The 13,763-nt window shown below is 40.8% G+C and overlaps 1 protein-coding gene across 5 annotated transcripts in view; it reads left to right on the plus strand.

The window, feature by feature from the left end:
* Nucleotides 1–2,038: 2,038 nt before the first annotated feature.
* The window catches only part of masp1 (MBL associated serine protease 1), a 29,320-nt gene continuing 17,595 nt past the window's right edge, over nucleotides 2,039–13,763 (plus strand). For 4 of the 5 annotated variants that reach the window (XM_066648420.1, XM_066648421.1, XM_066648423.1 and 1 more), the window contains exons 1-4: nucleotides 2,039–2,135; nucleotides 5,463–5,694; nucleotides 7,370–7,547; nucleotides 10,461–10,592. In XM_066648420.1, coding sequence (XP_066504517.1) covers nucleotides 2,122–2,135; nucleotides 5,463–5,694; nucleotides 7,370–7,547; nucleotides 10,461–10,592 — 556 coding nt within the window. In that variant the 5' untranslated portion in view covers nucleotides 2,039–2,121. Of the gene's footprint in view, nucleotides 2,136–5,462; nucleotides 5,695–7,369; nucleotides 7,548–10,460; nucleotides 10,593–13,763 lie in introns of those variants that run through there. The other variant, XM_066648422.1, reaches the window with a different exon arrangement.

Genomic DNA, 13,763 nt, shown 5'->3' on the forward strand with positions numbered 1-13,763 from the left:
GCCGTGGGGTCGGTGACTGGTTCTCCTTCCCCTGGCCCCGGATACGTGCATTTATCAGAACCGAAAAAACCCTCCCGACTCCGGTCGGGTCCGCTTTGGTGACTCTAGATAACCTTTGACCAATCAAAATAAATTTAAAATTGTGAAGAGGTGCGATGATGTCAGGACCCTGAGCACTAGGGTTTGGACTTTCGATTCAGAAGCTTCAGGGCTTGTGTCACTTTTCCAACACTTGCAGATTCAACACAGTGTACCGGAACTCGTGTTAAAGTTACTGTATTCATTTGAGAAGCTTTGGAAAACATCACGGAACCATAGGGATGGATAAGGCCTAAGAACATTTTGGGGGAAAATAAAGTAGAAATAGGGTAAGAACGAAAAATTCTTACTTTGTTAAGAATTCAGCTAAAAACTCAAAAACGCTGCTTGTGGTGTGTAAATATGTCTTCTACTTCTGCTTTAACAGTGCTCTGTTTTCAGTTCCCACTAGCACCTCCCACTGTACCTGAGCAAAATGTTTCCTTAAATCATATCACTCAAACAAATGACGGATTGTTCTGCTGACAATATATAAGTGACATTTATTTTTCCATTGACCTGCAGGCTGCAAAAATTTCTGTCAGCCACCAGATGTCACTGTTCCTTGTCGGATTTCAATGCTGCAATGCTTCTAATCTTTTCGGCACGATCAGATAAAAGCTCCGAACGAGCTTCAACGAGGCTTCATCCGCCTCGTACATCATCATCGACAAAACCCTTAGAGCAACACATTATAGTACAGACACTGACACAGTGCGTACCTGCTTCCTGTAGGAATGGCAGCACGCAAGCCACCCAGACACCTACGGTCTAGAGACCAGGGGTCATCCTGGGACTGGGGGGCCTTCGGGTACCTGTGAGGCAGTGGCGATTGCTCTAAGACTGCAAGGGAAGCTCAGCTTCCCGTAAATGTCAAAAAATAAGTGATCAAATATATACTGTTGTGTGTACATGTCATTGAATAAATATGCACTACAACGCGATTAACTTTTGTTCAGAACCAGCTTCTTATCACGCGGCTTTCCTCTCAATCATTCGCGCAGATTCACAGTGCTTTAAACAGTGAGGACGCTGAGTGTCCACAGAGTTCAGTAGCGAAGCAGCGAAGTGCAGCGAAAGGAGACGAGTCGTTGGATAAATGCTGGGCTTTGTCCCGCCCATCGGACGCTCAGGGTCTCTGGGGGTCTATGGGGCAGTGGGCTGGCCTCGGCTGGCCCGGACGCTCAGCTTCTGCACGATGATTGGAGGATCTGTCTGAGGCTGAATCCCTTTTTGATTGAAGTTTCCTTGGGAGCATTACATTTTCATTCTGTTCTGAGTTGAACCGGACACTTTCTTAAACCTCTTAGCGGCATTTTCTTTGTTAAAAACAACTAGTGACAAATTGAGCTTCTGCTTCTATCGCAGTTTCTGTCCAGTGGGTGCTGCTGAGCCCCTCCACCGTCACAAAGCACTCACAGGCGACACACTTCACATGGGTCAAGGCCGTTTAAGGAGCTTAGCTCTGCTGGCCATTGAGAGGACACTAGTCAAGTCCCTGGAAAAGACGCCTTGTTGGTACGACAGGGTCACAGATCATTTTCTTGAAAAGGAATGGAGGGGAGAATTTACGTGTAAATAAACCGACACATTTTATGATGTGGGCCGAAACTGAGCTTCCCCTCTTTTAAAGAACATCATCTGCCACTGCTGTGGGAGGAGGAAGAAACAAAGTAAAAAGATATGGAAGTGAAAAAAAAGCACTGTATTGAGAGGAAAGCCGCGTCTTTACCAGTGATAAGAAGCTGGTTCTGAACAAAAGTTAATCGCGTTGTAGTGTATATTTATTCAGTGACATGTACACACAACAGTATATATTTGATCACTTATTTTTTGACATTTTAGGGGAAGCTGAACGGTATGCTGCACTTTGTCCTGACTGAAGCTTGATATTTTTACCCCCCTCCCCACACACACACACACCTCGTGGGGGAGAGGCTACTTTTATAAACACTTGCAATGTGACGTGAGTACAAAGTAAGTGAGCGCCGCGGTGAATGAACGCTAGTATACACTCCTCAGCAGCTGAAATCGGGCTAAAACATGGATCTAATGTGGTGAGAAAACCTTCCTTATTATGCTCTGCATTATTCCACTTTCGCTCAAATGTAACTTCTAGACTCAGTGTATAATTACGTCGTGTTCAATGGCACACAGCCAGGATTCATTTAACGCACATTTTAGGGACCGCAGGATGAAGTAATGTATGAGTTTACGATTGAGGTCCAAGAAGAGTCCCTCCGTTTTTTTTTACGCTTTCCATATTTGTGACAGTGTAAAAATACCGGTTATCCTTTGAACTCGGTCGCAAATTTATGAAGAACGGGGAAAACGACTAGTCCAAAAATAAACTGTGCACTACATTAGCTTCTGTTAATGCGGGTTTTCCTTCCTGAACAGTGGCTTTGTCAAAGTTAAAGATCCCCGTGCAGCGGGAGCGGGGACGCGGGCTCCGTGTGAGCAGTACGGCGGCTGCAGGGACGTCTGACCCACCTTTTGCAAACAAACAACGTCCTAAAATCTCTTAAGTTTCATTCCTTAGTTGTGGAGCAACGGAGAACAAACTAAAGTCATTAAATTTAGCCAAAATACCACATCTTTCCATTTCGCGGAGTACATTTACTGGAAATAGCCGGAATGGCTGCAGCGGGTGCCCGAGACTCTAAGGGGACCGTCGGTAAAGTGCGGAACCTATTTTAAAACGTTAAACACGCACATAGATGAGATATAAAGATTCAAAATGTAAAGCACAGACAGGAGGTAAAAATCAACAGCCACCCTTACAACGTCTTCAATTTTTACATATGAATATTTTGGTTTAAAGCATGTAAACATGTAGTGCATTTGTAGCAAATAAACTGCTGCTCTGAAACATCCATGTAACTTTAAAATATTAAAACATAGGGTCCAGAGTCTACCTGGAATCATTGGGCGCAAGGCGGGAACACACCCTGGAGGGGGCGCCAGTCCTTCACAGGGAAAAACACACACACTTTCACTCACGCCTACGGACACTTTTGAGTCGCCAATTCACCTACCAACGTGTATTATTGGAGCGTGGGAGAAAACTGGAGCATCCAGAGGAAACCCAAGCAGACACAGAGAGTACACACCACACAGACAGTCACCCGGAGGAAACCCACGCAGACACAGGGAGAACACACCACACTCCTCACAGACAGTCACCCGGAGGAAACCCACGCAGACACAGGGAGAACACACCACACTCCTCACAGACAGTCACCCGGAGGAAACCCACGCAGACACAGGGAGAACACACCACACTCGTCACAGACAGTCACCCGGAGCGGGAATCGAACCCACAACCTCCAGGCCCCTGGAGCTATGTGACTGCGACACCTACCTGCTGCACCACAGTTGTAGTTTACAGAAATTTATCATACCAACATACAACCATTTATACTTATGAAAATATGCCTCAGTTCAATTTGAATGTTTTTTCTTCATAAAAATGTATTTCTACAGTCAGACATTCGTACTATGTACAGATCTAAAATCAGCGATAGTCTCCAGAGATGCATCTGTCCAATAAACTACAACCTTTAATTTGGTAAAATAGGTTTTTGTTGAGTTTTTTAGTTGAAACATTCATATGATATAAAAATGACCTAAATTATCTAAATTACTGTACAGTAACTCATTTGAGCAATATACAATACATTTTTTTTGTTTGGTAAAATATGCCTTTGTTTAATTGTAATAAACTTTTTAAACAAATTGCTGTTGTAAAACATCCATATGATATACAGATCTAAAACCAGAGTGTACAGAGACACATATGAGCAGCATACTGCAAACTTTAGAATGGGACAACATGCCTCAGTTTAATTTTATGGATTTTTTTGGTCGGTGGAGTATTCTAAGTCCAGCAGTTACACTGAGGGGTTTATAAACTCCAGCAGCACTGCTGTGTCTGATCCACTCGCACCAGCACAACACACACTAACACACTACCACCACGTCAGTGTCACTGCAGTGCTGAGAATGATCCACCACAACTTGATTGTTTAAAGACTGGGTGAAAGGGGGGATAAAGTATACAGAGCAGCAGATGGACTCTATGTAATTGTAGAACTACAGTGACCCGTATAATCAGTGGAGCTCAGAGAATGGACAGTGAGTGTAGAAACAGGGAGGTCAGAATCAGTTCTGATGGTATGTTATATGTTATACCTGATTTTACTGCCCTTTAATTGTGCTTCATGATGGTATTTAATGGTAACCTCTTATGGAACGACTTATTCTTTATTCTTGTAATGGTTTATATTTTCTTAAATTAACTAAGGCTTGATTATAAATGAATCCTTTTTCTGTTATATTACTTAAAAACTACATTAAACAAATATTATATTAATAATTATCAAATGATACCCGATAAAATATTATATTAAAAAGGTTATAAGAATAATAAATATAAATATAATTATATTAATATAATAAAAATAAGCCAAACAAAATGTAATGCAGTGCTAGAGTGCAGAATAAATAAATAATTATAATCAAGTCCCATCTTACAAATTAATGGTTAGAGAAGTGTGCTTGGGACCAGAAGGCTGCCAGTTCAATAACCAAAACTAGCAGGAGCATCCACAGCTGAAGTGCACTCCAAAATGATCTGTGGGCCCCAGCAGTGGCTGCCTGCTACTCTGGTGTTCACCGCCCCTAATCACTACGGTATGTGTGTGTGTTTGTGTGTGTGTTTGTGTGTGTGTGTGTGTGTGTGTGTGTGTGTGTGCATGTGTGTTTAACTGCCATATGTTAAGCGCTGAGGTACAATGACCATAAAGCACAATTTCATATTTCACATATTCAAGTAATTGGGAGAAATCTCAGTTTGTGTAGGGCCAGGGACGTCCCAGCTTGAATATACAGGACCTTCCAACCCTCAGATGGCACTGAACGTGAAACTGTCATGCTAACGTGATATACATAACTACATAGGCTCAGGATTACTTGGGCAAAGCATTTTCACATAACACACTCCAAATACAACTTCAAGATGTGTGCACTGAAACACTGCTATGCAGTGAGAACGTTATATTTATTCTGTGCAGAAATTTCACCAAGTTGCACAGTTTTATATTCTACCTGTAATTTCTGACCCCAGAGCTGCTCTTGACTGTAGATTTCTTAGGTTGACAAAGTGCTACAAAACACCTACACAAATACTACCCTCAATATATCTGCTGTGAAATAGTGAGCCATCACTAAAAAGATATCTGGTCAAACATCATTTTCCAGATATTGACCCATGAAAAATGTGACAAATTATTCACGCCACAAAACAGGTAGAATACGCTCAAAGAATCATGGCAGTGCATTCATGCAAAACAAGTATGTTTTCTCCAACTTTTTTCCCTCAGTATTCTGCTCTCTGCATTCCTTTGTTGCCTGAGTGTAAGCCTTGTGGATGCAGAAGTCTTCCTGCTGAACAATATGTTTGGAAGTTTGCAGTCACCAGATTTTCCCAATCCCTACCCAAAGGAGAGAGAGATCCAGTGGAATATCAGTGTTCCATATGGATATCAGATTCGCCTCTACTTCATGCACTTTGATGTGGAACCCTCATACCTGTGTGAGTACGACTATGTGAAGGTAAGTAGTCTTTTTCATCTTTATCTTCTTCTGATGCTCCATGTCAGCAGCTCATATATTATTTGCACATAAATAAAATATTTATAGAAGTGTTCTTCTTAGGTGTTATATAGCAACTGTAATGATGAGAAAGAGCCACATACAGCCACACACCTCGTATTTATATGTGGATGATGGTATGGTGTAACTGTGATGACTAATGTGCTGAGGATTAATGTGCACCAGTTCTAAAAAGACCAGAAAATGGTTCTGTAGTATAACAACTTATTGTGAGGATTATTAAACCAGTGGACTGAAATAACCAGTAATTCTTTGGGTGTTTTGAGAGTGGCTGAGTGCCTGAGTCATAGGAGATGAACGATGGGTTTGAAGGACTGTGAAGAGATTGTAATTTGAATCATTAGAGTGGAGTGTTCTTGCCAAGGTGGTCTGCCTTGTTTTGATTGATGTTGAAGGTGATTGTGTCACCAGGTGAAGAATTGTTAGATATTCAGATAAAAAGGATTGATAAAAGGATTCAACAATTCTGAATACCGTTGAGTCCTCGGCTTGAGATTTACATTAATTGTTAATTGAGTACTGTGCAGGGCGGAGTGTCCAAAAGCAATGTGTTAAAATATGTGAATTTAAAGGTAAACACAAAGATGGAAGACATTGTATATTTTTGCATTTCTTTAAAGGAATACTACATAAGAATTGGCTATTTTTTGTCTCCTGAGCTCCCCCCAGCCTTGATGATTGCAGAAACTAAACCTAGATTGTGGGAGGGGAATTTAGTGGCAATGGAAAATAACTTATGGGCATCCTGAAAACACTCTAGCACCTCAGTGTGTACACGGTCCAAGGTGTGCTCAGCAAGGAGAGTGAACCCGATTGTGGGTATTGTTGGGCATTAGAAGGAGCATTTTCAGATGCTACTAAACAAGATAAGCATGTCTCCTGTGGTTGGATGGTTAAGTGTAAGGCAGGACTGTAAAGCCGGCTCGGAGCGGGGTGGGACTGGGACGCGGTGTAGTGTGGTGGGCTTAATTTAGTGAAACACAGACAAGGGGAGGTGCCTACCTGATGACCCCTGTAAAAAATGAATGATGCAGTGGGCGGTTTGGGTCATGGGCTGGGCTCAGTGAGTTTCCTTTGTTGTTAAGGGTGGCTGGTTTCTGATCAGACCGTAAATGGCCACAGCAACCTTAGCAACCTTGTGGCTGCAGGTTGGAAGAGAGTGGGGTGGGCCTTAAGTGAAGCTTTAAAATTTCTCATATTTGGGTTGTTTGATTTCTTTAAGAGCTATCGACTTAAAATAATTAGTAGAATTAATTGTGTGAGTTGTGTTGGTGCTTAAAATGGGTTTAAATTTTATAGCATTTTCCCATAAGCTCTTTAATTCATACATCAATGAACCCAAAGCCATACTTGCGCATATTCTGTTCTGTTTATGGTGTTTGTATATGTGAGGTTGTGTGTGTTTTCTCTGTTAGTGACCCATGGTTCACTGATACGTAGTGTAAACACCCAAACTAGGAGGCTGATAAGAGAAATATTTCAGAGCATGTGCTTGTTTTTTGGTGGTGGAATTGCCTGTTTGTTTTTGTGCATGTATTGGTGTGTGGGTTTTGATGTTTTAAATGTTGATCATGTAATGAATGACATTACCCTCTGTGTGTGTTTGTGTGTGCAGGTATATTCTGAGACAGAGGAGCTGGCTGTATTTTGTGGTAGGGAGAGCACAGACACCGAACGAATTCCTGCTGATGAGGTTATCTTTTCTCCAGGGAACATGCTCAGCCTGGCATTCCGCTCTGACTTTTCTAATGAGGAACATTACTCTGGGTTTGAAGCCCACTACAGTGCTGTAGGTAAAATCTACTTACACACACACACACACACACACACACACACACACACACACACACACATACATACAAACACTCACACACGCACACACACACACACACACACACACACACACATACACACACAAAATATTATCCTAAGTATTAACTTCTTATGTTTTTAACTTGTGAGAACATAAGAGATGTGAGAAGTAACTAGTTACATATATTCAGTTAAATACAGGAGTGTAAACTGACCAGAACACACTGTAATTCCTGAAGTAAAGCTCAGGAGGAAACATTGTTCAGGCTCAGATTTCAAAAATTAAAGAGAAAGCCACATAACTGATTTGCAATTGTGGAAAAGAAGTGCAGCCAACATTCCGTTCAGAAAATAAAAGTTCACTCTGCAGCACGATCTGTCCACAGAGTCTCAGTGACATCAGGTTTTGCAGCAGTTTATACAGTAAGAAAGTTATAATAAAAATAAACTGGGAAATAACTATAAAAATATATAATCAACTGAAATTGATGAGGGCGGCATGGTGGCGCAGCAGGTAGTGTCACAGTCACACAGCTCCAGGGACCTGGAGGTTGTGGGTTCGATTCCCGCTCCGGGTGACTGTCTGTGAGGAGTTGGTGTGTTCTCCCCGTGTCCGCGTGGGTTTCCTCCGGGTGCTCCAGTTTCCTCCCACAGTCCAAAAACACATGTTGGTAGATGGATTGGCGACTTAAAAGTGTCCATAGGTGTGAGCGAATATGTGTCTGTGTTGCCCTGTGAAGGACTGGCGCCCCCTCCAGGGTGTATTCCTGCCTTGTGCCCAATGATTCCAGGTAGGCTCTGGACCCACCTCGACCCTGAACTGGATAAGCGGTTACAGATAATGAAAGAATGAATGAATGAAATTGATGAGGGCGGCACGGTGGCGCAGCAGGTAGTGTCGCAGTCACATAGCTCCAGGTTCGATTCCCGCTCCGGGTGACTGTCTGTGAGGAGTGTGGTGTGTTCTCCCTGTGTCTGCGTGGGTTTCTTCCGGGTGACTCTCTGTGAGGAGTTTGGTGTGTTCTCCCCATGTCCGCGTGGGTTTCCTCCGGGTGCTCCGTTTTCCTCCCACAGTCCAAATACACACGTTGGTAGGTGGATTGGTGACTCAAAAAAGTGTCCGTGAGTGTAAGTGTGTGTGTGTGTTGCCCTGTGAAGGACTGGCGCCCCTGGGTATTCCCACCTTGCGCCCAATGACTCCAGGTAGGTTCTGGACCCACTGCGACCCTGAACTGGATAAGCGGTTACAGATAATGAATGAATGAATTAATTAATTAATGAAATTGATGATGGAAGCTGTTTAATTATAATGTAATAATAATAAGAAGAATAACAATAATAGTTATAATAATACATTTTATTTGTAATGCACTTTAAATTTCAAGGAAATCTAAAAATTTTAAGTTAAGAGTTAAAATTGTGTTACATTACATTCTGCCAGTGGATGTGCACTAGAGCATCAGAATCACAGACCTAAACATGCACTTAATTTTCAGCCATGCCCCCTGCTTTGGGACCCTCATCAGTGCCACAGTTAAGACGTAATATGCAAAATGGCAATGTAATCCTAAGATTGAATTTAAATATTCCACTCATACATGCAAGTTTAAAATTCAAATTCCATTTACATTTGCAATTTTATACAGAGTACATCAACTGATATTTAAATTATGCAGAGTTTTATATGCTTTATGAATATCTTTATTTAAACTAAAATATATTTCCCAACTTCATTTAACATAATTTATGCGATTATGCAACAATTGTACCAAAATGATATGCATTTGAAATGTAATTCTTTAAACTCACCACCATGATAGAAAGATGGCAAAATTCAAATGTTAGAGGAAACAGCTCCTCTTCAATTTGCAATAACATTAAAAGCTCTGCTCAGTACATGTCTTAATTCTTGTAAAAATGCAAACCCATCTGACTCCTCACAGACAGTCCCCCAGAGCAGGGCTTGAACAAACAATCCCAGGACCCTGGAGCTGTGAGACAGAAACACCATCCGTTGTGCCACCGTGCCGCCCATAAACAAACGTTTAAAGAAGTTCTTTAGTGTGCTTATTACCAGACCAAATGTGTACAGTGTAACAAATACACACACTTTGGTTTTGAGCCTGGTCCAGATTTGCAGGTGTGAAAATGCTCTTTGTGTGTTCCATCATGGAAAAGTGTTGATCCCTGTCTTGTGTCAAGAGGGATTTTTAGTGGATGATTGTGTTTTTTGTGGAGGAATATTTGAACTGTCACTTTCTCCTGAACATTTACTGCGAGTTGCCATCTTGCATCCACAGTGCTGTGCTTTGTCTTTTGGGAAGGGCAAAGCACAAAGTGGGTACACCTAGAGTTTCCACAGGGAGTGATTAAAATGCATGCATGGCCTAATGAGGTATGAAAACAGGGGGCTGACAAGAACACAACAGAGAGTGGGTTTGGCTTTGGGCTCTGCCTAGGACACTTCTACTTAATTACATCATAACATTCAAATGAGTAAATTGCTGATCTGCTAATGTTAAAAAAAACAGATATTTTACCTTTAAACTAATTAACCTGTAGAAGTTAATCAAAAACACCACAACCCTGAACTGGATAAGCGGTTACAGATAACGAATGAATGAATGAATGAATGAATGAATGAATGAAGTTAATCAAAAAAGACATCTGTTGGCAACGTGCAGAATTTAAGTGTTTTTAAGTTTAAGCAAAAATATCAGAGACACCATTTTAATAGACTCAGAGCACAATTAATAATTCACTCTTAGGCATTATTGGACCACTTATGACTCGTTAGGCTAGCTGTACTGCTCATACAGACAGAGGGAATTTCTCCTACATTTTCTCTTTTTTTTGTACTCTTTCATGTTCTCTGTGTTTTTCTGTCTCCACAGATATAGATGAGTGCAGGGACAGGAACGATGAAGATCTTGCCTGTGATCACTTCTGCCATAACTATATTGGTGGTTACTACTGCTCTTGTCGCTATGGATACCAACTTTATTCAGACAATAGAACATGCAAAGGTACAGAATTTTAAATGTATCTACATATAAACACACAATAGTATTTATCATAGGTGTCTCTGGCATGTCAATTATGTGACACTGATTAAGATACACAAAACATGGAGTTTATTTAAAAAGGGAGACTTTTTTCCTGCATAGTCATCTTTTTAAAATGGAACAGGAAGTTCAAATAAGAAACTGACAAATCAAAAAATAGTAGTACCACCACATAAAGTAGTAATAAAGTACCACCACAGTTACAGTTTTCTAACAGTGTACTGTTCCACTTTAAAAGACAAAAGCAGAGACATTTAAGTGGAACAGCTTAATTCCAACAGCAAAAACTTAGCAAGTATCAGCAGCATCATTTTTTTCCATAAAATTTTCAGTACTGGGTTTGTGATATTAAGTGCAGGGTACAAATATTAGGTTCCATGTAAATGATGTACTTTGTTAGATTTTGATGAAGTCATACTGAAGCCAGGGTATTTAGCGACAGATGAGCTACTGTCTCTGACTTTACATCTACAAGGTGGACCAACGAGGGAGGAGTGTCTCACAGAGTGGACAGTGAGTGGACCCAGGGTTTAAAAACTCCAGCAGCACTGCTGTTTCTGATCCACTCGCACCAGCACAACACACAGTAACACACCACCACCACGTCAGTGTCACTGTAGCGCTGAGAATGATCCACCACCACATCACATCTGCTCTGTGGGGGTCCTGTGTGGTTCTGACCATTGAAGAACAGGGTGAAAGTGGGAAAAAAAGTTCCTGTGTAGTCAGTGGAGCTGAGAGAGTGGACAGTGTATGTAGAATCAAGGAGTTGGTCATAATGTTGATCTGTGTATATCATGTGTGTTTCTATATGAATTGGACACAGAAGGGCTGCTGGAGGTTTTAATGCCTGTGCACACTCACTGGCCAATGTATTAGAGACTTTATTTATATCAGTTCACCATGTAAAAGAAAAGTTAGGAAAAGTGGTGTTTGCAGGAAATTCCTCCTTCAAACCTATTGAATTCAGGAACTGTGTGAGCCCAAGACTGATAAGCTGGGATTAGTGGCTAAAATTCCTGGCCAAAGTCAGATACTTAAAGAAATTCTCATTGCAGACCAGATCAGCAGGGAGCTGTTGTGTAATTCTGACTGAGAAATTATACCCGATTTATATAGGGGTGAATAGGAAGTAGGTTAACTGAGCAGTAATATTAATGCTTGAGAACTTTGTATTCATTATGTGATTTGAATGTGAGCGGTTGCTCTAGACGTCTCAGTAAGTGTGGGAAACTGAAGGTGTTTGAGACTATTGACTGTGTAACAGCATGCAATATATTTAGCATTAGATTAAATTGATTTAATAATGTAGCTTCATCAATTATAAATGTGCACAGACAGAAAGTGATAGAATTTGTATCTATTTTTGCGTGTGCAGTGTGATTGACTGCGAGTCTGTTTTATATCCACTCTACCCCTGCATAGCTAATGCTAACTGAAAGCTGTCTGGTAAATATTTACATTTGAGCTGCCAGTGAAATCTGGGCAATCTTCTGGGCCTACTTGCCTCTCATGTTTCAGCTTTTTTATTGAAAGAAAAACTAAATTGAGTATTTCAATCCAATTAAAATCATGTTTGTGTCTGATCCATTTATACCAGCACAACACAAACTAACATGACACCATCATGTCAATGTAACTGCAGATATTTTTGTGATCATATGTTTTATTATTTTATCTGCTCCATGCAGAATATCATTACAAATCACAAAAACAAGGAGCATACATCCAAGTAATGAACAGACACACCACATACAAAACACCAGCGCGCACACACACACACAATGAAAGCTACAACTTTATTGGGGGAAGAGGTAAAAAAAACAAAAAACAAACACAAGTGGGGAAATAACAAGCTTCAAAATGTCAACTGCATTATAAACTATTAGCTTCACTAGCACTATTCATTCAAACTGTTGAAAGGTCTGTGTACATTACATCTATGACAGATAGAATCCATGCCCTGATGGAGAGTCAGTGTGGGGTGGCCTCCAGCAAACTGATGGAAATCATATTCTTAGCTTCAGTTTGACCAGCCAACTTTCACAAGGATCAAGAGACTGAGGAAACAGAAGTATGTGCAGAAAACCGTTTATTTTAACAAACATAAAGTAATGAAAAAAAAAAACCATGAAAATAAGCACAAGAGGAGAAATAAACAGAAATGCAATATAAATCAAGATCAGTAACAGTGTCAGGATCACGGGGACTGACGGAGGCGGACACACTTGCTAAAACACAGTGACTAATTTTATTTACAACACAAGATAACAATACAGAGACAGACTAAGATAACTAGACAGAAATACTTAAACAAAGACTGACACAGAGAGACTTGGATAGGATGACCTGGACAGAGGGGCTTAGACAGAGAGGGAACAGGACTGACAGGGAACTGGACAGACAAACCTAGACAGATAGAGCTAAACAGAGATCTAAACAGAAAGAGCTTAAACAGACTAAAGCTAGACATAGAGATAGAAAGACAAACCTAGACAGAGAGAACTGAACAGAGACCTAAACAGAGAAAGAGCTAAAGCAGACTAAATTTGAACACAGAAATAAACAGAGTAAAGACACAGACATGAGACAAGAGAGATACAAAGACTTGCTGATTCAAGACTTGGAGGGCATGAGAAACAGACAAGACAAGACAGACCGGAGAGCATAAAACAAAGGGGGAATGTCCAACAAACAGGAAGTGACACAAAGGAATTTAAATACACAAAACAGACAAGGGACACCTTGAACAAACGAGGAGGCAGGATTACAAATGAGGACACTGAAGAGGAGGAGGAACAAAGGCAGGACATAAGCGGAGACATGGACAATAACAAACAGAGCCATGTGCTAGTGAGCACATGGTGGGGAAAACAGACACAAGAGGACAAGGGCATGACATACAGTAAGAACTAAAGGGACACCTGACTAGGACACACTACAGTCCTTAATACCACAGAGTCAAACTACAAACCAGCTAGATAAAGAGTAAATAAATACCAAAAGAACAACAAACTAAAGTAAAAGCTCCACAAGGGAAGCATAACAAAGGAGATCAAATTGAAAAGACTAGTAAACATGACAAAAAAAAAATACAAGAAATCCTCAAGACCAAGTAAAAACTAACAAGAA

The sequence above is a fragment of the Hoplias malabaricus genome, chromosome 1, assembly GCF_029633855.1.
Source record: "Hoplias malabaricus isolate fHopMal1 chromosome 1, fHopMal1.hap1, whole genome shotgun sequence".
In the NCBI taxonomy this organism is placed as follows: Eukaryota; Metazoa; Chordata; class Actinopteri; order Characiformes; family Erythrinidae; genus Hoplias; species Hoplias malabaricus.